Source organism: Hemiscyllium ocellatum, chromosome 2, assembly GCF_020745735.1.
Source record: "Hemiscyllium ocellatum isolate sHemOce1 chromosome 2, sHemOce1.pat.X.cur, whole genome shotgun sequence".
Taxonomy (NCBI): Eukaryota; Metazoa; Chordata; class Chondrichthyes; order Orectolobiformes; family Hemiscylliidae; genus Hemiscyllium; species Hemiscyllium ocellatum.
In genome coordinates this window covers 71,713,656-71,739,048 of record NC_083402.1, presented here as the reverse complement: position 1 = coordinate 71,739,048, position 25,393 = coordinate 71,713,656, and the positions used below count along the sequence as shown (strand labels likewise).

The following is a 25,393-nucleotide window of genomic DNA, read 5'->3' as shown; positions in this document are numbered from 1 at the left end:
CAATTTTCTTCCTGACCTCACCGCCCCCACCCCACTCTGGCCTATTACCCTCACCTTGACCTCCTTCCACCTATCACATCTCCATCGCCCCTCCCCCAAGTCCCTCCTCCCTACCTTTTATCTTAGCCTGCCTGGCACACTCTCCTCATTCCTGATGAAGGGCTCTGGCCCGAAACGTCGAATTTCCTGTTCCTTGGATGCTGCCTAACCTGCTGTGCTTTAACCAGCAACACATTTTCAGCTATACAAAGGAAGAAGTCAGACAATATCGAGTTAGAGTTCAATAGCTTTATTTAAAATCACAAAATTTCAAAGCACTGTCCCTTTGTCAGGTGAGGTGAGAAAGAAGCACACAGGCACAGAATTTATTGGCACAGACATCAAATAAATCACACAAATGGTTTTGAGTGCAGTGTCAACAGGCCAAATAACAGGCCTCTGCAGGTGATCAAGAATGTCAGATGGTGTGAGTAAAGTGTCAACAATGGAATAGGAGAAAGTGAGGTCTGCAGATGCTGGAGATCAGAGCTGAAAATGTGTTGCTGGAAAAGCGCAACAGGTCAGATAGCATCCAAGGAACACAATGGAATAACAAGGGAAGCGATGACCTAAAATTTGACTGAATGAGGCAGAAACAATTTCAAAACCTCAAAAATAAGGTGTTGCTGGAGACAAACCAAATAACTGTAATAACATGGTAGGTATAAAAGTCACATGCCAAAGGTCGAACCAAAGTAACAGTATCAAGTAATCTAAAACTGTACAAACTTATTAAAGTAGGGAGATCATAACTTATCAAGGTGATGGTATCAAAATAGGCTGGTAAAGAAGATTTTATAGATACAGAAGTGCGATAGGGTGGCATGTAGTGTGACATGCAACCAAGATCATGATTGAGGCTATCTTCATGGGTCTGTAACTTGGCTATTGTATCTGCTAGATGGTTCTGCAATGTTGTGCATCCCAAAGGCTGCCTTGTGGGAAGCTTAACCAAAGATCAGAGGCTGAATGTCTTTGACCACTGAGGTGTTCCTCGACTGGGAGGAAACATTCCTGTCTGGTGATTGTTGCAGTGTCCATTCATCCATTGTCTTAGCCGTTGTTATGATCTCTCTACCTTAATTAGTTTACACAGTTTTAGTTTACTTGTTACTTTGGTTAGACTCTTAGTATGCGACTCTTATACCTACTATATTATTCCAATCATTTGGTTTGTCTGTAGCACCACCTTACATTAGGTCATCCCTTCACTTGTTATTCAGCTGTTGACACTTTACCCACAGTGTCCGATACTCTTGATCACCTGCAAGACCTATTATTTGGCCTATTGACTTTCCACTCAAACCATTTGCATGATCATTTGATCTCTCTGCCCACTGATCTCTGTCTACAAATTCTTTGCTTGTGTGCTTCTCTCTCACTTCATCTGAAGGGGCAACCTCCAAAAGCTTGTAATTTCAAATAAATCTGTTGGACTACAACCTATATTTTAAGAAAAAAATATCAAATAATTGATAAAATGATTTAAGGCGCACTTCAAAGGGAAAAAAAAGTAGAGAGAAGAAGTAGTTCAAGGAGTTTACAATTTGAAGAGCACAGACAGCGGTAAGGGCTGCTGGGATGGAGAAGATTACAGAGATAAGGAGGGCTAGGTCATGGAAAGAATGGAAATCAAGGAGGAGAATGTTAAACACAAGTCATTACTTAATTGGGAGCCAATGTGAGCACAAGGGTGATAAAGAAACAAACTTGGTGTAACTAAAAATGTGAACAGTAAAAAGTTTGAATTCCCTTAAATTTGTGAGGGCAGAATATGAGAGGCCAGTCAAGAGTGTGCTATAATACTCAAATGCAGAGATTACAAAAACATGGTTGAGAGTTTCAGCAATGCTGTGATCTTATGGAGGTGAAAAAACGTCTTAGAAGTGCATCAAATTGTAACTGGAAACTCATCTCAGGTTTAAATCTGGCTTGAAGGTTGCAGTCTGACTCCGATTCAGATAGCCACCAGGAGAGATGGAACTAGTCTGAAAATGTGTTGCTGGTTAAAGCACAGCAGGTTAGGCAGCATCCAAGGTATAGGAAATTCGACATTTCGGGCATAAGCCCTTCATCAGGAATGGAACCAGAAATTAAATCTCCTTGAAGAAGGAGATGGAACTAGTGGCTACAAAACAACTTTTGTAGCCGATACCAATAAGAATGGCTTTGCTTTTTCCAATATTTAACTGGAAGGAATTTCTGCTCAACCAGTATTGAAAATTAGACAAGTTGAAAAACTTAAAAAGTTAAAAAGATCATATTGAGATACAGATGGATGCCATCTTTGTACAAGTGCAAACTATGGTTATGATTTTGGATGAAGTCACCAGATAAGAACCCAGAGAAAGCCAAGGATTAAGTCGTTATAGATTGAGAAGATAGATGAGGTCAAATGAGAAATGGAATATGAGAAATGAATAAATGACTGCAGTTTTAGCATACTTATTTATTTGGCAATATACAAATAAATAAAATCACTAAGAAATACAGTTATTTTGAATAAACAATTTCAATTTACTACTACATTACCTCCAAAAGCAGCAAAACTTGGGTCAATGTGCAAGGGGTTCCAGTCTCCGTTCAGCCGGTACAGTGCAGCCTGTAATAGGGGGAAATATGCCCTACTTTACTTTCACAGAATACAGTCGATATTTTTAAAAATATAAATCACAGATAAAATAAAATACAGTTGCACAACAAAAGCATTTCAACATATGTTCAAAACTCAACTAAATTTGCAACTCTGACCTGGTAGTTTGTAATATTTAGGCGTTGCTGAAAAAGACACATTCTGTTGAAGTTTCTCAACTCGCACTCATCGGAGCAATTCAAAAGAATATCAAAACAAGGAACAAACCAACATTTTTATGACATGTAAATTTATCCTTGCAAATTGTTCTATTGAGTGTGAAATGTTTATGCCCATCTAATAAGTAAAATGAGTCCTGTGCAAAATTTGCTGGTCTAGAAATAAAATAATACTGATATGAGCAGTTAGTATCACGCGGCACTGAGTGGTAAAACAAATGGAACATGGTGTTAAGAACAGGATCATTTACAGAGGAACCTCAATTATCCAAATACCAATTATCCGAAAATTGGATTATCCGAAGGAGATCGCCAGGTCCCGATGGAAACAATATACCAAAGATGTATTTCCAACACTGATTGCATCTTTTGTTTACAGTGATTAACCAGGCACCGTTTCCAAATAACTGTCTGCCCGCCCTCTCCCTTGCCCCACACTTTCCCTAGAGTTCTACAGAGGGGTGTATCCTAAATGATTCTTCCGCACAAAATCTCTCCAACACTGTCCTGTACAGGGCAAAGGTGAAACCTGTCAAAACGTTGCAGTAAAATGGGGGGTGCGTGTGTGTGAGTGTAATTTGGAGATGTACCGCACAAAGGGAACTGCAACAGCAGTCTTGTTGGTGTCCAGGCCGTCTGCCCCGGCGGGGGGGAATGTGTGCGGGGTTGGGTGGGGGGGGCGGTGTTGGACGATGGCGGTGGAGGTGATGTTGGACGGGTTTGAGAGTGCGGGGAGGTGTTTGGTGCAGGGTGGGACGGGGTTAGGGGGCGGGTGGCGATATTGGACAGGGTTGGGGGTCGGTGTGGGATGGGGTTCAGGGACAGTGTTGGACGGTTTGAGGGGCAGTGTTGGACAGGGTTGGATGAGGTCCAGAGGTGGTGTTGGACGGGGTTGTTGGGGGGGGGGGGGGGTGTTGAATTGGGACGTGGGGCGGGGGGGTGGTGTTGCACGGGGTTAGGGAGCACGGGTGTGGGGGGTAATTTTGGGGGTGGGGTTAGGGGGAAGGGCCTCACGTGCTGTGTGCTTCTGTTGTCCTCTGAACAGGGATCAGACTTTAAGAACTCCGAGCCCCAGAGAAAAGGCATTTAATCGATTAACCAAATAATCGATTATCCGAAAGAAATAGTGCCCGCCCATCACGTTCGGATAATTGAAGTTCCCCTGCATACCATAGGGACTACAAAGTACAAAAGTTGTACTTAATTGAAGTAATTTAATAGCTAATTTCTCCACTCATCAATTAAAGAACTCATAGCAGTCTTCACATATAATGTTAAAAATTACACAACACCAGGTTATAGTCCAACAGGTTTAATTGGGAAGCACACTAGCTTTCAGAGCGCTGCTTCATCATCAGGTGGTTGTGGAGTATAAGATTGTAAGACACAGAATTTATAGCAAATGTTTACAATGTGATGAAATTGAAATTATATATTGAATAAGGCCTGGATTTTTTTTGAAGTGTCTCATCTTTTAGAATGAACGTGTTGGTTTCATTTCTTTGATATGTAAATCGCAGAACATTTAAAAGTTACATTCTCAAGTGAACTTTAACAATTGGTGTCATGTCGCCCAGACAATGCATCCAAGGTATGAGCCGCCATGCGTGAGACTGTTAAATGTTCTGCGATTTACATATGAAAGAACTGAAACCATTCTAAAAGATGAGAGACTTAAAAAAACAATCCAGGAGTTCTTCAATATATAATTTCAGTTTCATCACACTAAACTTTTGCTTTAAATTCTGTGTTTTATGATCTTTTATTCCACAACCACCTGATGAAGGAGCAGCGTACTGAAAGCTAGCGTGCTTCCAGTTAAACCTGTTGGACTATAACCTGGGGTTGTGTGATTTTTAACTTTGTACACCCCAATCCATTACTGGCATCTCCAAATCATTCACAAATAATGTCACTAGGAAACTTTAGTAATTAAAACTTCTGCCCCTCTTTCATTCAAAATGGAGTGATTATTTTCATATGCCTTAGTGTCTCACTAGAAATGTTAAGATTGTTTCTAAAATAAAATGTAAATAGTTGTCCAAATAATCAGCAGAATAAGGATTGGTATCTACTTCTTATTCACTTATTTTGGATAACTTTGCATGGAAAGGGCAAAGCTGAAAAATGTTTTGCTGGAAAAGCGCAGCAGGTCAGGCAGCATTAAAGGAACAGGAGAATCGAAGTTTCAGGCATAAGCCCTTCTTCAGGAAAGGGCAAAGTCCACAAGGCTTGTCTTGTGAGTGCATATTCTTGCAAAATTGGTCAGAATTTCATATATATCAAGGCTCTCTATGCATTTGCTTTTAAAACAAATTTCCCTTTTTTCTAGCTGTTCTCTTAGCTTAATCTCATTTTCCAATTGTGTGTAAATCTACTTAGCAAGAGTTTACTGGTTTTGAGAACATACTTATTCCATTTGCTTAACATCAGACAAGAATCTCATGCAGGTTTTTCCACTCAGCTGCATTCACACTAACTGAAATTTCTGGGACAATTTTAACAAGCTCTCTCAGGGGAGACAATGCAAGTAGACAATTAAACGCCTCTAAGTTACTTAAATTTCAGAAAGCAACAGAAAGGCCCAGAACTGCCACATTTAGGTGGAAAACTAATGAAAATAAGTAGTTTTACACCACTAAATGAAGTTCCTAACAATCGATGATCAAATTTATGGGACCAATCAAAAAAAACTTTAGGAAATAACATACAAATCACTAATATTTCATTTGGCTTCAGCTGAAATGTTGAATAATATTTTTCAATTGAATAATATAAAAGAAACAATAACAGACACTAGTAATCTGAAACAAAAATACACATTGTGGAAGAAAATCAACAGGTCTGGCAGCATCTGTGGATGAAGGGCTTTTGCCCGAAACATCGATTTTACTGCTCCTCGGATGCTGCCTGAACTGCTGTGCTCTTCCAGCACCAATAATCCACAATCTGGTTTCCAGCATCTGCAGTCATTGTTTTTACCTATCTGTGGAGAGAAAGCAGAGTTAACATTTCAAATCCAGTAACCATTCTGAAGAAGGTACAAAAGTGAATAACAACATCTCTGAACAGATTGAATATAAAAATATCTTAATATTCAAGTCTGTGAGAAGTGTTGTATACCTGATTTATGCTTGTTACGTCACTCATGACAACATCTGGAGGTCTGTTGGGAGGATTCATAGTAACCTGAATTTGGCAAAAAATACTCTTAAAAGATAGGCAGTACATATAAAGAGAATATCAATTATGAACCGATAAATCATGATTATCACACAAAAGGGGCAGCATGGTGGCTCAGTGGTTAGCACTGCTGCCTCACAGCACCAGGGACCCAGGTTCGAATCCAGCCTTGGGTGACTGTGTGGAGTTTGCACATTCTCCCAGTGTCTACATGGGTTTCCTCTGGGTGCTCTGGTTTCCTCCCACAGTCCAAAGATGTGCAGGTCAGGTGAATTGGCCATTCTAAATTGCCCATAGCGTTAGGTACATCAGTCAGAGGGAAATGGGTCTGGGTGGGTTACTCTTCAGAGGGTCGGTGTGGACTTGTTGGGCCGAAGGGCCTGTTTCCACACTGTAGGGAATCTCATCTAATCTAAATCTTATCTAATAAAGGAATTCATTCGTAAGCATATTGAAGGAATAAGTTACACAGATTTTACTAATAGGTTTTCACTGAACATTCTATTTACAACAAAAGTAATGCATAGATATATTATTTTTAGCTTAAAAGGACAACACAAGGTTTTATTCAGGAATGCAATCAAAAAACTGGCACAGAGCCAAATTAGGGAAGGCGAATCACTGATTTAAAAACTTACCTTGAGCGTCGGGGCCCTCCATTTTTGATTCAGCAGCAGGAAGAACGCGAGAGTCAACCAGGGGCTGATGGGAAGGTGAATCACTGATTTAAAAACTTACCTTGTGAATATGTGAAGCACATACTGAACAGGAGCGGACACAGGACTGCTGAGTAAGTGAAGTAATAAATTTGGGTGGTTGTGTTACCTACTTAGGTAGCATCTCCCACCAATCCTCCTCCTCTAATAAAAAAAAGTTCTGTTCCCTGGATTGGTTAGGTAACTAGTTTTTTTTATTCTTTATTTTTCGATAGTCTTTTTGGAAATTTAGAATAGTGGGAATGGCACTTAGGGAAGTTGAATGTTCTTCCTGCAGAATGTGGGAAGTAAGGGTCACCACCAGTGTTCCTGCTGATTTCCTCTGTGGGAGGTGCACCCAACTCCAGCTTCTCGGGAACTGGAACTGGAGTTGGAGCTGGATGAACTTCGGATCATCAGGAGGTGGACGGAGTTATTGAGAGGGGTTACAGGGAGGTAGTCACACTTCAGGTGCACGAAAAAGGCAGCTGGATTACAGCCAGGGGACAGAAAGGAAACCGACAGGCAGTGCAGGGAACCCCTGTGGCCATTCCCCTCTATAACAAGTATACCATTTTGGATACTGTTGGGGGAATGACTTACGAGGGGTAAGCCATGGGGTGGAGGTCTCTGGCACAGAGTCTGACCCTGTTGCTCAGAAGGGATGGGAGGAAACGAGCACAGTATTAGTCATTGGGGAACTCCATAGTTAAGGAGACAGTTAAGAGGTTCTGTGGAAATGAGAGAGACTGACGGTTGGTGTGTTGCCTCCCAGGTGCCAGGGTTCGTGATGTCTCGGATTGTGTTTTCAGGATCCATGAAAGGGAGGGCAGCAGCACCAAGTCATGGTCCACATAGGCACCAGTGACATAGGTAGGAAAAGGGATGGTGATTTAAGGCAGAAATTCAGGGAGTGAGGGTGGAAGCTTAGTGTTAGAACACATGCCAACGAGGCAAGGAATAGGGAGCAAGAAGAATTGAATATGTGCTACAGGGATGGTGCAGGATGGAGGGTTTTGAAAACCTGGATAATTGGGACTCATTTTAGGGTAGGTGGGACCTCAACAAACAGGATGGCCTACACCTAAACCATAGGGGTACCTATATTTAGGGGAGAGGGATTTACGATTAATCTTCGGGAGGGTTTAAACCAATTCAGCAGGGAGATGGGTACCTAAATTGTGTCAGAAATGAGGTGTCAAGGTTGCAAGTGTTTATCGGCAAGCAGGAAGATGGTTTGAAGTGTGTCTACTTCAACATCAGGAGAATCCAGAATAAGATGGGTGAACTTGCAGCATTGGCTGGCACCTAGGACTTCAATGTTATGGTCATTTCAGAAACATGGATAGAGCAGGGACTGGAATGGTTGTTGCAGGTTCCAGGATTTAGATGTTTCAGTAAGAACAGAGAAGATGGTAAGAGAGATGGAGGGGTGGCATTGTTAGTCAAGGACAGTATTACAGTGGCAGAAAGGACGTTTAAGGACTCATGTACTGAGGTTAGAAACAGGAAAGGAGAAGTCACCCTGTTGGGAGTTTGCTGTAGGCCTCCAAATAGCTCCAAAGATGTAGAGGAAATGATGGCAAAGATGGTTCTTGAGAGGAGAGTGAGTAACAGGATAGTTACAATGGGGGGCTATAACTTTCCAAATATTGACTGGGAATACTATAGTTCGAATACTTTAGATGGGTCAGTTTTTTGTCCAATGTGTGCAAGATAGTTTCCTGACACAGTATGTAGACAAGCTAGCAAGGGGCGAGGCCACATTGGATTTGGTATTGGGTAATGAACCCAGCCATGTGTTAGATTTGGAGGTAGGTAAGTACTTTGCTGTTAGTGACCACAATTCAGTTATGTTTACTTCAGTGATGGGAAGGGATAGGTATATACTCCAGGGCGAGAGTTATTGCTGGGGGAAAGGCAATTACGATGCGATTAGGCAAGGTGCAGGATGCACAGAATGAAGAGGGAAACTGCAGGGAATGGGCACAATTGTCGAGCTTATTGAAGGAACATCTACTGCGTGTCCTTCATCAGTACGTACCTTTCAGGCAGGGAGGAAGTGTTCGAGCAAGGGAGCAGTAGTTTAGTTAAGAAGTTGAATCTTTTGTGAAGAAGAAGGTGGTGACCTAAGTTCGGATGAAACATGAAGGCTCGGTCAGGGCACTTGAGAGTTACAGGTTAGCCGGGAAGGACCTAAAGACAGAGTTAAGAGGAGCTAGGAGGGGACATGAGAAGTCATTGGCAGATAGGATCAAGGAAAACCCCAAAGCTTTCTATAGGTATATCAGGAATAAAAGAATGACTACAGAAAGATTAGCACCAATCAAGGATAGCAGTGGGAAGTTGAGCATGGAACCAGAGGAGATCGGGAAGTGTTAAATGGATATTTTTCCTCAGTATTCACGCTGGAAAAAGACAATGTTGTCGAGGAGAATACTGAGATAAGGACTACTAGACTAGACAGGATTGAGATTCACAAGGAAGAGGTGTTAGCAATGCTGTAAAGTGTGCAAATAGATAGGTCCCCTGGGCCAGATGGGATTTATCCTAGGATTCTCGGGGAAGCCAAGGAGGAGATTGCAGAGCCTTTACCTTTGATCTTTAAGTCGTCATTGTCTACAGGAATAGTGCCAGAAGACTGGAGGATAGCAAATGTTGTCCCCTTGTTGAAGAAAGGGAGTACAGACAACCCTGATAATTATAAACCTGTGAGCCTTACTTTGATTGTGGGTAAAGTGTTGGAAAAGGTTATGAGAGACAGGATTTATAATCATCAAGAGGAATAAGTTGATTTGGGATTGTCAACACGGTTTTGAGAAGGGTAGGTCGCGCCTCACAAATCTTACTGAGTTCTTCAAGATGGTGACCAAACAAGTGGATAAGGATAAAGCAGTTGATGTGGCATGTATGGATTTCAGTAAGATGTTTTGATAAGGTACGCCACGGGAGGCATGGGATTAAGGGTGATTTAGTGGTTTGGATCAGAAATTATATTGCTGAAAGACGAGAGGGGGTGGTGATTGATGAGAAATGTTAATCCTGGACTTCGGTTACTAGTGGTGCACCGCAAGGATCTGTTTTGGGGCCATTGCTGTTTGTCATTTTTATAAATGGCCTAGATGAGGACACAGAAAGATGGGTTAATAAATTTGCGGATGAGACAGATTGGTGGAGTTGTGGATAGTGCCGAAGGATGCTGCAGCTTACTGAGGGTTAAACTGCAGAGCTGGGCTAAGAGGTGGCAAATGGAGTTTAATGCAGAAAGGTGAGTTGATTCACTTTGGAAGGAGCAACAGGAATAAAGAGTACTGGCCTAATGGTAAGATTCTTAGCAGTATAAATGAGCTGGGAGATCTCTGTATCCATGTACGTAGATCCTTGAAAGTTGCCACCCAAGTTGATAGGGTTATTAAAAAAGGTATACAGTGAATTAGCTTTTATTGGTAGAGGGATTGAGTTGAGGAGCCATGCTGCAGCTGTACAAAACTCTGGTGCAGCCGCACTTGGAGCATTGCATATAGTTCTGATCACCGCATTATAGGAAGGATTTGGAAGCTTTGGAAAGAGTGCAGAGATTTACTCAGGTGTTGCCTGGTTTGTAGGGGAGGTCTTGTGAGGAAAGGCTGAGGGACTCGAGGCTGTTTCCATTAGAGATTGAGAAGTGATTTAATTGCAACATATAAGATAATCAGAGGGTTAGACAGAGTGGACAGTGAGAGCCTTTTTCCTCAGATGGCGATGGCTAGCGTGACATATCTCTCACCCCTCAATTTAAAGCTATGGGACAGATGTCAGAGGTAGTTTCATTACTCAGAGCATTAGGGGGCGTGGAACGCCCTGCCTACAACAGTAGTAGACTTGCCAACTTTAAAGGCATTTAAATGGTCATTGGATAAACACAGGGATGAAAATGGAAAAGTGTAGGATAGATAGGCTTCAGATTGGTTCCACAGATCGACGCAACATTGAGGGCTGAGGGGCCTTTATTCCACTGTAATATTCTATGTTCTAGAAGGAAACCAAAAGTTCACTCAAAGTGGATGATTTTATGATCATTTTAAAAGAGGGGCAGAAGGTTGAGAGTTTCAGGAATGGATTTCTGAAGTGTGGAGTCTAGACAATAAAGTCATGGTTCAGCTGTAGAACAAGGTGGAAGGCGCAGAAGAGGGTACAGCTGGAGAAAGACTATTTTTAGGCTGGCCTGTTCTGCATGCTGCATAGCAGGTCCCACATCCACTGCTGTATCCATTTCAGCACTGGCAGGATCAGTTGGCATTTGAGAGAGCTGTCCCCAGGCTTTCTACAAAGACTTAAGTCAGATTGAGCAGGAAGGTGGTGGGACTCCCACTTCCACCTCCCATCTGATGAAATGCCTTTTCCATCACAATTCACTGCAGACGAAGGCATAAGATTCCATGCTAGATGCACGTTGGTATAGATGCGAGAGTGATTTCGACAACAGGTTTTTGAAGAGTGTAACATGAAGCACGACAATGCATTAGAACACTTGAATAGTCTTGTCTGGGAAAAACAAAAACAGATATGTTTTCCAGCAGATCCAGCAAGGAGGAGATATCTCAACAGGATGTGGGGTCAGAAACATGATATGGGGACATAAAGGATGATACTGGTTTAGCCTAAGACAAGCCAAAATTGGTGACCCAAGATCACAACTTACGGAGGTCACCGAAAACAATAGCTTTGAACTTCGTATTACATTTAATTGTGGGAAATTGGGCTCATCCAGGACCAGCTGTGGGACAAGCAGTCTAACAGTGGAAGATCGGGAGGCATGGTGGTGAACTGGGCTCAACTTGCAAAGTTTGACATTACACCATAAGTGTGCAGGATAAAATTAAATCACAGAAAACCAGACAAAGATTAAACTAGCAAGCTTCAAAGGGAAGAAAAATGTTACAACATTTCTCACATATCGATCAGTGTGGATTAAACCTCAATACAGGGGAACCTTGATTATCCAAACGTGATGGGTGGGCACTATTTTGTTCAGATAATCGATTATTCGGTTAATCGGTTAAATGCCTTTCCTCTGGGGCTCGGAGTTTTTAAAGTCTGCTCCTTGTTCAAGAGGTAAGGCAGCACCACACTATGCGAGACCCCACCCCCAATACCGCCTCCAGAACTCTATCCAACTCTGCCCCGTCCAACAGGCCCACTGCCCCCCAATGCCGTTCAACACCAGCCCCCGCCTGCCCCCAAGCCCTGTCCCCCGCCTGCACCTGCCCCCTAACCCTGTCCAAAACTGCCCCCCACCCACCCCACAACCCCATCCAACACCACCCCCCGCCTGCTCCTGCCCCACAACCCCGTCCAACACCGCACGCTACCCCCACCCCTCTCTCCCCCGCGTCCCCCCCCCCTGTGGGGCAGCCGGACTGTACACCAACAAGACTGCTGCTGCAGCTGCCTTTATGGGGTAAGTCTCCAAATAGTGCACACACACAGCCCCACACAACTTATTACTGCAACTTTTTGACAGGTTCCACATTTGCCCTGTACAGGACAATGTTAGAGAGATTATCTGGGGAAGGGGGGTTTAGGGTACATGCCTGTGTAAAACTCCAGGGAAAGTGTGGGGAGAGGGGGAGGGCGGGAGGCCAGACATTTGGAGACAGTGCCTGTTTAATCACTGTAAACAAAAGACACGATGACTGTTGGAAACACGTCTTTGATGTTATTTTTCTATTGGGATCTCACGATCTCCTTCGGATGATCCGATTTTTGGATAATTGGTATTTGGATAATCAAGGTTCCTCTGCATCACATAATATTACCAGTAATTCAAATAGTAAAATGTGACAGATTGCAGTTTAATGACTATTGCAAGTTTCATAACCTTTGAAGTAATTGTGCATAAATATTCTGTGTTGATAGAATGGTAAGTTTTGAATTTAATAATATCCTCACCTTCCAAAGGGAAAATAATTGTGTCCTGCAAACATGCCTATACATAGTGATTTGAATAATCTAAACTAAACTTGATACAAATAATGTAAAATTTGTTTAACACATGCATGCATACATTTACCTTAACTTTATCAGATCTCCTTTTACCACCAAAGCCTCCAGCTCCCACAACAAATATAGAGAACTGATTATAGCAGACCAAGTCTTTCCCATTGTATGTATTAACTGAAAGAAAAGTAGACCTATAGTTAGTTACAGATATATTTAGTGTAGATATAGTTAACTCCAGATTACACTTTTTTTTAAAATACTCAACTTTAATCGATATATGCATAACACATGCATTCACAAAACTGAGCCAATTACAGACGAATCTCGAATATCCGAAGGACATAGACGAGGACTATTTCATTCGGTTTATCGAATGCCAGATAACATAGTTTAGCCAAGCATCAGGACCTTGCGATCTTGCCTGATAATCTGATATTCAGATAATCGAATGCCGGATAATTGAGGTTCCTATGTAGTTGGATATTCTTCAACACTCATTAATTCACCAATTTTGTCTTCAAATCTCAAGTGCATGTAACTAAAAATCCTCAGCCTCTCGCTACAATTTTCATTCTGCTTTCAAGTTGCAGAACTGATCATGTATCTTACATGTATCTTTTCAATGCAAATGTATCATGCATTCAAACAGGAAGCATTTAATGGCATTACCAAGTCCATCTAATGCTGTCCTTGCCACAAACAGATAATGCATTTTCACTTCAAAAGACTGAAAGTAAGCAAGTTGTCATCTTTTAAAAACAGAGCCATTCAATACAGTAAAATTTGTTTTGCTGAGATTCAGTAAAACAATAACACACAAACATAAAGAAAATGAAAAACATTACAAAGTTGGCGTGGGAGTACAAGACTGTCCCAAGTGGATAACCATCAAAAACTCGCTAAAGTGATATAGTTGATGCCCAAACTTACCATCAAGTAGTATAACAGCACCTGATCCTTTGTCAAGAATATCAGCAACAATACCCTCGGACTTCAGTGTCCCTAACAAACATAGAAAACATGATTACTCAAATGATCCAAGAGTTTCGGTAGGTACGTAAAGAGAAAGAGATTGGTGAAAACAAATGTAGGTCCCCTACAGACAAAAATGGTGGAATGTATAATAGGGATCAAAGAAATGGCTGAGCAATTGAATACATACTTTGGTTCTGTCTTCACAAAAGAGGACATGCAAGATTTAGTGAGAAGGAAGAACTGAACGTGATCAATATTGGTACAGAAGTAGTGCTGGAAAATTAAGGGGATTGAAGACAAATAAATTCCCAAGCCTGTTAATCTACATCCCAGAGTACTTAAGGAAGTGGCTCCAGAAATAGTGGATCCATTGGTGGTCATCTTCCAGGATTCTATAGACTCTGGTACAGTCCCTGCAGATTGGAGGGTAGCTAATGTCACTCCAATATTTAAAAAAAAGGAGGTAGAGAGAAAGCAGGGAATTATAGACCAGTAAGCCTAACATTGGTAGTGAGAAAAATTTGTGAATCCATTATCAAGGACTTTATTGCATAGTATTTAGAAAGCAGTGGCTGGATCAGAGTCAGCATGGATTTATGAAGGAGAAATCATGCTTGATAAATCTGTTGGAATTCTATGAATATGTAACAAGTAGGGTAGACTAGGGGGTGACAGCCGATGTGGTATATTTAGCCTTTCAGAAAGCATTTGACAAAGTCCCACAAAAGATTAAAGTGCATGGGATTGGGGGAAGTGTATTGAGATGGATAGGAAACTCTAGGACAAACAATTCTAACTTAATCAGAGTTCAGATGAATGAGGAAGGATCTCACAGAGACATATAAAATTCTAAAGGACTAAATTGGGTAGGTGCAAAGAGGATGTTCCCAATATTGGGCACATCAGAAGTTACAGTCTGAGGATTCGGGAGGAACCATTTAAGATGGATATAAGGAGATATTTATTCACCCAAAGAGTCGTGAGCCTGTGAAATTCATTACCACAGAAAGTAGTTGATGCCAAAACATTGAATGTATTTAAGAGGTGGCTAGATATAGCACTTGTGATGAATGGGATCAAAGGGTTTAGGGAGTTGGAGGATTGGCCATGATCGTATGAACAGAAGAGCAGGCTCGAAGAGCCAAATGGCCTCTTGCTTTCTTCTATAATCTTTGTTTCTCCCAATTAATCTCCTATTTATTTTTTGGAAAAGAGGCTTACTGTACCTTACATCAGATCAATGAAGTAAATTTCTGAAATTACTAATGTTGCAATGCAAATACAGTAACCGAAATTTAACAGACATGATCATGATTAAGTTTCGATGCTAAGACTGACAAGTTCCTGTTATCTAAATTAAACCATGCAATATTACATGATTCCTGTTTGTTTTAATTACCAGCAAGTGAAACAATTTGACATAAAGCAACATCCAAAGCTTAGACTGCTAGGGCACTCATTATTGATGAATCTGTTGGAATTCTACGAAAATGTAACAAGTAGGGTAGCCGGGGGGGTGACAGCCGATGTGGTATATTTAGACTTTAAAAAAACATTTGATTATGTCCCACATCAGAGATTATTGGACAAGATCAAAACACATGGGATTGGGTGAAGTGCATTGAGGTGGATAGGAAACTGGGTTGGCAGAGAAGAACCTAAGAGTAGGGATTAATGGGTTTATTTCAAATTGGCAGGCACTAACTCGTGGGTGCCACAAGGATCAGTGCTAGAACCCTAGCTATTCACAATATATGGCTCTGGGACCAGTACATCTTTCTTGAGATATGGTGCCCAAACCTGCATACAATATTCCAACTGTGGTCTGATCAGAGCCTTAGAAGTACATTCCTGCTTTTATATTCAAGTCCTCTCAAAATAAGTGCCATCATTGCATTTGCCTTCCTAAATACTGACTCAATCTAAAGTTTACCTTGAGAGAATCCTGGACTAGAACTCCCAAGTCTCTTTGTACTTCAGACTTCTGAATTTTCTCCCCATTTAGAAAGTAGTCCATGCCTCTATCCTTCCTACCAAAGTGAATGACCTCACATTTTTCCAAGTTGTACGCCATCTTCCATTTCTTTGCCCACTTTCCTAACCTGTCTAAATCCTTCTGCAGTCTCCCCACCTCCTCAATGTTATCTGTCCCTCTACCTATCTTTGTATCATCTGCAAACCTAGCCAGAATGTCCTCAGTTCTTTCATCTAGATCATTAATGTATAAAGTGAAAAGTTGTGATCCCAACACTGCGCCTTGCAGAACACAACTTGTTATCAACCGCCATCCTGAGGAGGACCTTTTATCCCCACTCTCTGCTTTCTGCCAGACAGCCAAGCGTCAACCCATGCTAGAACCTGATCTCTGATACCATGGATCCTTACCTTACTCAGTAGCCTCCTGTGTGGCACCTTTTCAAAGGCATTCTTGAAGCCAGATGGACAACCTGACATTAAAAATGAAAGCAGCACAAACAATCCTTCCCTCCTGTAAGCGCTCCAAAGATCTTTGGGAGAGCTTTGACAGTCAGGTCTGACATTGTCTGTAAGGTATGATTCCATGAATATGTTCTTGACACAATAATCACCTTTCAGGAGATCATCCCGTCCCAGAAGTGTTGGCTCAACAGTAAAAACACTGGTCATACATAGCAGAAGTTGTCATCCTCAGTGTCCTCAACATCCATGCTAAATCTCATGAAGTCTCGTGACATCATGTCAAACACGGCATGAAAATCTCCAGTTGATTACCACAAACAAACTCTGAGGTTGATGAATTGATACTCCTCAGAAGACGACAGTGTGGCAATGGCACAGAATGTACTGTGACTGAGTAACTTCAACATCCACCATCAGGAGCGCCCCGCTAGGCCTACAGCTGAGCTGGTCCAAACCTAAACAACACAGCTGCTAGAATAGGTTATCTACCTATAGCACCTGCATCTGTTCACATCAGCATCGGTAGGAGTGATCATTGTATATTGTATTGGAAGGTCTTCATAAACCTTCCATCATGTTGTGTGTCACTATCAAAACAGACCTAGCCAATCAAAACTGAGCATCTTTTATGCATTATGCAGCAGCAACAGAACAATGATGAAAGTACTCAATATTGTAAAGATATTGGCCTTGACACCACTTTGGCCAAATTACCGAAGAGTTGTACCAGATCTAGCCGCATCCCTAGCCTAGTTAAAAGTGTACAAACACTTTTAATCACTAATTATTCCCAATTAAGACAAGATTCTAATGGTACACTGATATCCCATTCATACAACAAAAAAAGTAGAATTCAGTCTCTCAAAATTAGAGCCATGTTGTGTCTTCCAGAATGTTCAGTGCCTCCTCCATTGAGTCTTCTGTCAGGAATGCTTTCTCCGATCCTTCTGTCAGGAACACTTGCTCTGATTTTTCTGTCAGAGGAGATTTACTCGGATGTTGCTTGGTATGGAAGGAAGGTCTTATGAGGAAAGGCCGAGGGAACTGAGGCTGTTTTCATTGGAGAGAAGAAGGTTGAGCAATGACTTAATTGAGACGTATAAGATAATCAGAGGGTTAGAGTGGACAGTGAGAGCCTTTTTCCTCAGCTGGTGAAGACTAACATGAGGGGACATTGCTTCAAGTTGAGGGGTGATAAATTTAGTACAGATATCAGGGGTAGTTTCTTTACTCAGAGAGTAGTAGGGACATGCAATGGCCTGCCTGCAACAGTAGTAGACTCGCCGATGTTAAAGGCATTTAAAATGGGCATTGAACATACATATGGAAAATAATAGAACGGTGTAGGTTAGATGGACATCAGATTAATTTCACAGGTCAGTGCAACATCAAGGACCAAAGGGCCTGTACTGCACTGTTATGTTCTATGTTCTATTTACCATGATATTCAAATGTACTTCACTTTTTTTTGACATACAGAAAAACAGATAAGTGCACATGAGAGAAACATAGTGTAATATACATTAAATGATGCTGATTAGTCCACCAGTCTATTTAGCATCCTGACTGCAGACTGTAGATATCATAGAATCCTAGCAGTTGGGAAGCAGATAATTTGGCCCCTCTAGGCCACACCAACCCTCCGAAGAGTATCCCACCCAGACCCATTCCCCCACCCAATTACTCGACATTTCCCCTGACTAATGCCCAGAATCTCTTCATCCCTGAACACTATGGACAATTTAGCATGGTCAATCCACCAAACCTGTGCATCTTTGGGAGAAACCAGAGCACCTGGAGAAAACCCATGCAGACATGGGGAGAATGGGCAAACTCCACACAGACAGTCGCCCAAGGCTAGAATTGAACCCAGGCCCCTTGCACTCTGAGGCAGCAGTGCTAACCACTGAGCTGCCATGGCACCAGTAGCAACCGCCAGAACAGCTGGTCAGCAAGATTAGCCAAGTACAAAACAAACCAAGTACAAGTTTTTTTTTGTGGTGGTGGTGTTGGGAGGAGGGGGGCAAGGGAGGCGTGATGCACTTTTCTAGTTACAAGTGTAGTGGTGCACTTTTAATTTGTAACTAGAAAATTAGTGAAACATTTTCCACTTGTATCCCTCACAACTGAATGGTCTTATTCCACCTCAATACCATTGTTTGACCTTTCCCACCTTCATCTCAGCTCATCTGCTGCTGAACCACTCGAACACATCTTAATGAGCTCTGGGCTTAACTATTCAAAGACTGTCCCAGCTATAATCCATAAATTTGAAGAACCAAAACTTCCAGCAAATTCCACTCCACAATCATCCCACGTTTGCTGGTCTACATTGGCTCCTGGTCTTGACGTCAAAATTCGCATTTTTTTTTTCCAAATCCCTCTATAGCGTTGCTATGTCTTTGAGATCGCTTCCAACACCGCACCTCTGCACTCCTCTAATTTTGGTCTGTTGCGTTTATCCAGTTATAAGTACTCCACCATTGGTTATCATACCTTTTGTTGCCTAGAACCCACAATTTGGAATTCCCTCCCTGCATCGGTGTCTGTCTCGCTCTTCTCCTTTGAGACATTTCTTAAAACCTCTCTGAGCACTTCTTTGGTCATCTAACCTAATATCTCCTTACATGATTCGGTGTCACATTTTGCCTTTTAACATTACCGTGAAGAACACATCTTAAGAGGTTTCATTCTGCTGAAGCATCATATGTTGGCACTGTTGTTTTGTAAGATTGCATTATTAGGTCAGATCAGATAGAAGTGGTAGCCCTTTACTAAAGGACAGTTGAATTTCACAACAATCTAGATGCTTTCATGATATTTTTTCCTGCTTCTAGGCAACAAAATCATTTATTGAAATCATTTCATGATTTGTTACGGTTTAAAGTTCACACCTTCTAGATTGTAAGTTCAATAACATAATCTCTGGCTATATTACCATTTGATGTAATCAAATTCTTACCAGTAACATTTCACTTCAATAATACCCTCAAGGCAAAGCTGACCTCGTAAAGGTCTTTCAAATGTAAGCTGTCAAAATTCTGACCAATGATTTTCACAATGGACGCAGAGGCAGCATTGGGAAAACATGCTTCCATAGAATTATGCAGCAAAATGAAACCTTTCAGCCCATCACGTCCATTCCAGCTCTTTCAAGGAGCTATCTAATTCATTGCATTCCACTGTACTTTCCCTACCGCCCTTTACTTTTCCATTTACAAACATATCCAATCTCACTTCGAAAGTTGTTACTAATTTTGCCTCAACAGCTAGTATAGGCTATCTATTCAAGATCATCACCAACTTTATGAAAATAAAAATCTCATACCTTTATGGTAGTTTGGTAACTGTTTCCTAATTAGAATTGTAATTTATTCTAATTATTGACCTTTTGTCAATGGAAACAGTTTCTCTCTGTCTCCTTATCAAAAACCATGTACTATTTCTCATCCTATATCGAAATGAACAGTTCTGAAGACATATATCACAATAATAAATACTGAAGCACAGTAGTGTTTAGATTAGAATTCAGGAGGAAATTTTCAAAATGGTTACCTGAAGTTGGCACCGGTTTATATATCTCCAAATATTGTTCACCATGTAATACCTGCAATATGTATTAAAAAGCCCATTACATAATAGTAAAGCCAGAAAGGAACATTTTCACAATCTTCAATTTTATCCACTTTGGCAAAATAGAAGTTTGCCATTGTCCTAAACATAATACAACTTAGATTTTATTTTACATATGAGTGATTTATTAAAATAATTTGGATAAGCAACACTTAATTACAAATTGTCTGTAAACTCATTTTTAAAAGTAATAGGAAGAACACAGGAATATAAAGAACCAGAGAAGTCCCAAAAGTTTTAAAATACACTATATATTAAATATAAAATGATTTCCTTTACCACAAAATAAGCTTCTTCTTTCTTGAATTTACCCTCACCTTTGCCCTATCTGTTCCACATATTCATGTTACCTACTCTTACAGACACAGCATGTAAATTTTGGTTCAGTTTCTGTAACCTCAAGGATAGTGGTAGTGAGGAATTCAGCAATGACATTGAACATCAAGAGGAGATGGTTGGGTTATCTCTTCTTGGAGAGAATCACAGTCTGGCATTCATGTATCTTGAATGATACTTGCCATTTAACAGTCTAAGCCTAGACTTTGTCTGGGTCTTGCTGCACACCAGTTGCTTTAGTGTCTGATGAGTTGCAAATGGTGCCACACATTGCACAAACATCTATACTTCTGAAGTTGGAAAGGTCACTGATAGAGCAAATGAAAATGCTAGTGCCTGGGAACACTACCCTGAGGAACTTACGGGTAATAAAGTCCTCTTAACCAGGATCCAATTCCATCTGTTCCAACACTGCTCAGTGACATCAGTGAATATGTTGATTGGAAAACCTCTATTCTGAGGAACTTATGCAATTAGGTCCCAGGACTAACTTGATTACTTCATTTGTGCTAGGTACAATGCTAAACAGTGAAGATTTCGCCTTTCTTTTTTGCAATTAATTCTAGTTTTGCTATGGATCCTTCATGCCATTCTCAGTCAAATAACACCTTGGTGTTAAAGGCGGTCAATCTCACCTTCTCAATGGAAGTAACGGATAAAATTAAAGCTCTTTTGTCCATGTTTGCACTAAGGCTATAATGAGACAGGAAATGCATGGCTCTGGCACAATCCAAACTCCTCAGTGAGCAGATTATTGTTGAGCAAGTGATGTTTAATTGTACAATTGATTGCCCTTTCTGTTACTTTGCTGATAACCAGGATAGAATATGAATTGGCCGGGTTGGATTTATGCTGCTTTTTGTGGAAAGGATTTGGAGATGCCGGTGTTGGACTGAGGTGTACAAAGTTAAAAATCACAACACCAGGTTATAGTCCAACAGGTTTAATTGGAAGCACACGAGTTTTCGGAACGAGTCTATCACCTGATGAAGGAGCATCGCTCCGAAAGTTAGTGTGCTTCCAATTAAACCTGTTGGACTATAACCTGGTGTTGCGTGATTTTTAACTTTTGTGGACTGGACATACTCAGGCAATATCCACATTGCCAGGTAGATGACAGCTCCACTGAATAGCTTGGCTTAGTTCCGGAGCAAACACCTTCAAGTACATTTGTTGGAATGTTATCACGCCCTTTGTGATATTCAGTGAATTCAGCTGTTTCTTATCAGGTGGAGTGAAACTATTGATTGAGGACTTCCACTTGTATTGCTGCCGGGCTTAGGAGCAGACTGAAGTGGATCATCTACTCAGCTTTTCGAACTGAAGATGGATGCAATGCAGCAAACTGGCCTTTAACATTCAAGTGGTCAGCTCACTTAACATTCAAAATAGGGATATTTTGAAGGTAATTTTCCTTTTAACTGCATAACTGTACAACACTCTTTAAATCTGGATGTAGAACTGTAAACCTTACTTCTGATGTTGCTTATGGAATTATTTATCTATATTTATTGAATGCTGATTATATTCTTTGGCAGTCAAGTTGTCCTTTGTACTTCACCATGTTTCAGTATGGCCAAGGCTGTTCCTAGCATGCTCTTCTGCACTCTTCACTTAGGTAGGATTGGTCACTCAGCTTGGTGGCATTGGTTATGTACCAAGTGATTGCGGATGGCGTTTGAGTATAATTTTGCTTCAGCAGATGGTCCACATGCCCTGTTTTGCATTGAAAGACCTAATCAAAGTTTGCCCCATCAAGCATAGTGGGCGGCACACACAACACGATGGTCAGTATCCTCAACATGAACACAATACCTTGACTCTGCAAGGACTGTGCAGTGGTTAATCTACTGATACAATCATGGGCAAAGACATTTGCGAAAGATAGACTGAGGCGCCAAGATTCCTCTTATTAGTTCCCTACCACTTACTATGATCCACTCTGGCAGCTATCTTTTAGGTCTCCTCTGTGCCTAAACGCCTTCATGCCTTTTCCAAGCGCTATTCAATATGGAGTACTCCCGGTTCATTAGTCAAGGGGCAGTGGAGGTGGTAGGTGGTAATCAAAAGAAGGTTTTCCGGTCCATGTTTGACCTAATTGCGACTTCATGGGAAGTGAAGCCAGTTTTGAGGGCTCGAAAGGGAACTCTCTCTCCCCTGTATATCACAGTGCCACCACAATTGGTGGATCTGTCCAACCAATGGAAAAAACATGGTGATGGCAATGGAATATTGTCTGAAAGGTTTGATTTTCTCACACTTGATTCCATGACTGTATTAGGCTGTTGCCTGATTAGTCTATGGGACAGTTCTACCGGTTTTGGCACTAGTCCCCAGATAATAATGGAGTTTGGAGGGTCAACAGAGTTTTCCATTATCACTTACATTGCCCAGGTCAACATTAGGTGGTCCATTCAGTTTCCTTCTTTGCTTTTGACTTTGTAGTGATTTTGATGTAATACAGTGGCTTTCAAGACTATTTCCAGCAATAATTAAGAGTCAAACATACTTTATTGACCAGACAAGATAAAGACAGCAGATTTTCTTCCCTGCAGGACATTATTGAACTAAATCAATTTTTTTTAACAACAATTGACAAACAGCTACATGGATACCACTAGTCTAGCTTTTAATTCCAGATTTTATTAAATTCAATTTTCAGCTCTAACCATGATGAGACTCAAATCTATGTCCCTACAGCATTAGCCCTGGACTAATAATCCAGTGACAACCTCCCATCAACTGTAAGGAATATAGGTCTGCTTGTAAATGAGAGCCAATGATGCTAAACCTTAAGAAATAAGCATCGTTGAGTCAACTTATAATGCTTGTGTCAATATTTAGTGCAGTTATACTACTCAATGATGAAAGTAAACTTTGTTAGAATCTTGTAATTTATCTAGAATTTTCATTTCCAATACAAGATAGGAAGTCACATTATTTGGGTTGAGGACTGGTTAAGTGCAAAAAAGTTGGGATTAATATTCATAGAATCCCTACAGTGTACAAATAGGCCATTTGGCCCAACAAACCCACACCAATCCTTTGAAGACTATCCCACTCAGTCCCAATGCCCTATCCCTATTACTTTTACATTTCCTCTGACTAATGCCTGAACATTATTGGCAATTTAGCATGGCCTATTCACCGAACCTGCACATTCTTGGACTGTGGGAAGAAACTGGAGCACCTGGAGGAAACCCACACCGACACAGGGAGTATGTAAAAACTGCACACAGACAGTCGCCAGAGGCTGGAATCAAACTCAGGTCCCTGGCGCCATGATGCAACAGTGCTAACCACTGAACCACAGTGCCACCCATGTTTTTTTCAGATTGAAATGACTCAACTAATGAAGTGTCACAAAGATCAGTCCCAAGGCCTCAATTATTTAGTCATTATATTAATGATGTGGAGGAGGGGCAGAATGCAATGTATCCAAATTTACTCAGGATGCAAAAATAGGTAGCGAGCATATTGTAATAAGGACAAAAGAAATCTGCAGTTGGTTTAGTGAGCAAAGGCTTTGCAGGTGGAGTTTAATGTAGGAAAGTGAGAGGAGATAAACTTTGGTTGGAAGAATCAAGGCAAACTAATATTTAAATGGAGAATGAATTTAAGCATATGCAGCACAGAGCGATCTGTGAGCCTTGTGCATGATACACAAAACATTAGCATGCAGGTACAGTAAATAAATAAGGTGGTTAAGGGATTTTGAACTTCATTGTTCAGGGATTGGAGTTTAAAAACAGGGAAGTCTTGTTACACTGTACAGGTGAGGCAATACCTGAAATACTGTGTAAAGTTTTGGCCCCAAATCTAAGAAATTTATGTACTAACATTTGCGTAGTTGAAAGGAGATTCATAATGATGAAATCCTGGATGAACGGGTTGACTGATCAAGAACGGCTAAGCAGTACAGGTCTTTATTCATTAGAGTTTTGAAGATCAAAGGATGCTCTTATCGAAACACACAAAATTCTGAGGGGCGTTGGCGTAGTTGGTGCTGAGAGAATGTTTCACTCATTGGGGAACCTTGGACTAAGGACATTCTTACAGATTAAGGGGACACTCATCTGAAACTAAGATTTGAAGGAATTGAGTTGTGGAGGCTAAATCAATGAACGTATTTAAAAAGGTAGACAGATTTTTGAAATATTAGAGAACTAATAGCTATGCTAAACTGGCAAGAGGAGTTGAGCCATGATCTTGATGAATAGTGGAACAGACTTGAGGAGCTGAATGGTCTACTCCTGCTCTTTTTTCAAAAATGTTCTTACTGAAAAATCTACATGGTGCATTTCTTAAATATTATAGTCATTTGGGGCGGCACAATGGCTCAGTGGTTCGCACTGCTGCCTCACAGCACCAGAGTCACCAGGTTCGAATCCAGCCTTGGGTGACTGTGTGTGGAGTTTACACATTCTCCCTGTGTCTGCGTGGGTTTCCTCCGGGTGCTCCGGTTTCCTCCCACAGTCCAAAGATGTGCAGGTCAGGTGAATTGGCCATGCTAAATTGCCCGTAGTGTTAGGTGCATTAGTCAGAGGGAAATGGGACTGGGTGGGTTACTCTTCAGAGGACCGGTGTGGCCTTATTGGGCCAAAGGCCTGTTTCCACGCTGTAGGGAATCTAATCTAATTTACAATTCTGTTCCTGAACCTCATATTTAATATTAAATCTTTCAGATATAATCAGCTAACATTGTCATGTTCATTCTGAAAGACAAAATCCTGGAATATGTCACCCCCAATAACTTTGGTGTAAAGAAGTCCCTTAGTGGTTCAAGAAAGCTATCTTCTCAAGAGCAACTAGGAATAGCAACAAATACTGGTCCAGTCAGTGAAACCCATATCTCCTGAAGGATTTTTTTTAAATGGTTATCCTTAGTCTGTGATTGCTCATGCTCCGTTTCCCAACATCTTGAAGATACACATGGGGCTGGATTTTGTCCTTCCTTGTCAACAATTGATTTAAAAGTACAGGGTCTTGTAAGATCAAGCAGGTAGCTTTCTACTACCCATCTGTCTGAAATTTTGCAAAGCCACATTAAGGACTTACATTCTCTCCCTGCCAGTATTTTATTCACAGCAGGGCAGACCACACCATGCAGGAGGCTTTAGCTGTGGAGCTGGTGTTGGCACAGTGTGGAAGGTGCCAACCTTAAGGGTCACATCAGAAGTATTTCCTCTTGCAAAACATCCCAGGCTCTTAAACCCAATTCTCCACATCCCTCCTCACTAAAGGCATGGAGGTTGGCCTAAGGGAAACCACAGACATATCAGAGTCTGGGCTCATCTTTG

At 41.2% G+C, this 25,393-nt stretch overlaps 1 protein-coding gene across 1 annotated transcript in view; it reads right to left on the bottom strand.

Annotated features, from left to right (window-relative positions):
* hsd17b4 (hydroxysteroid (17-beta) dehydrogenase 4) overlaps positions 1–25,393 on the bottom strand; it is a 134,510-nt gene that overhangs the window by 45,582 nt on the left and 63,535 nt on the right. Inside the window, exons 14-18 of the mRNA XM_060844657.1 lie at positions 19,680–19,731; positions 13,641–13,712; positions 12,781–12,884; positions 5,974–6,039; positions 2,572–2,641 (exon numbers count right to left, since the gene is read on the bottom strand). Of these exons, the coding sequence (XP_060700640.1) occupies positions 2,572–2,641; positions 5,974–6,039; positions 12,781–12,884; positions 13,641–13,712; positions 19,680–19,731 (364 nt within the window). The remainder of the gene's footprint in view (positions 1–2,571; positions 2,642–5,973; positions 6,040–12,780; positions 12,885–13,640; positions 13,713–19,679; positions 19,732–25,393) is intronic.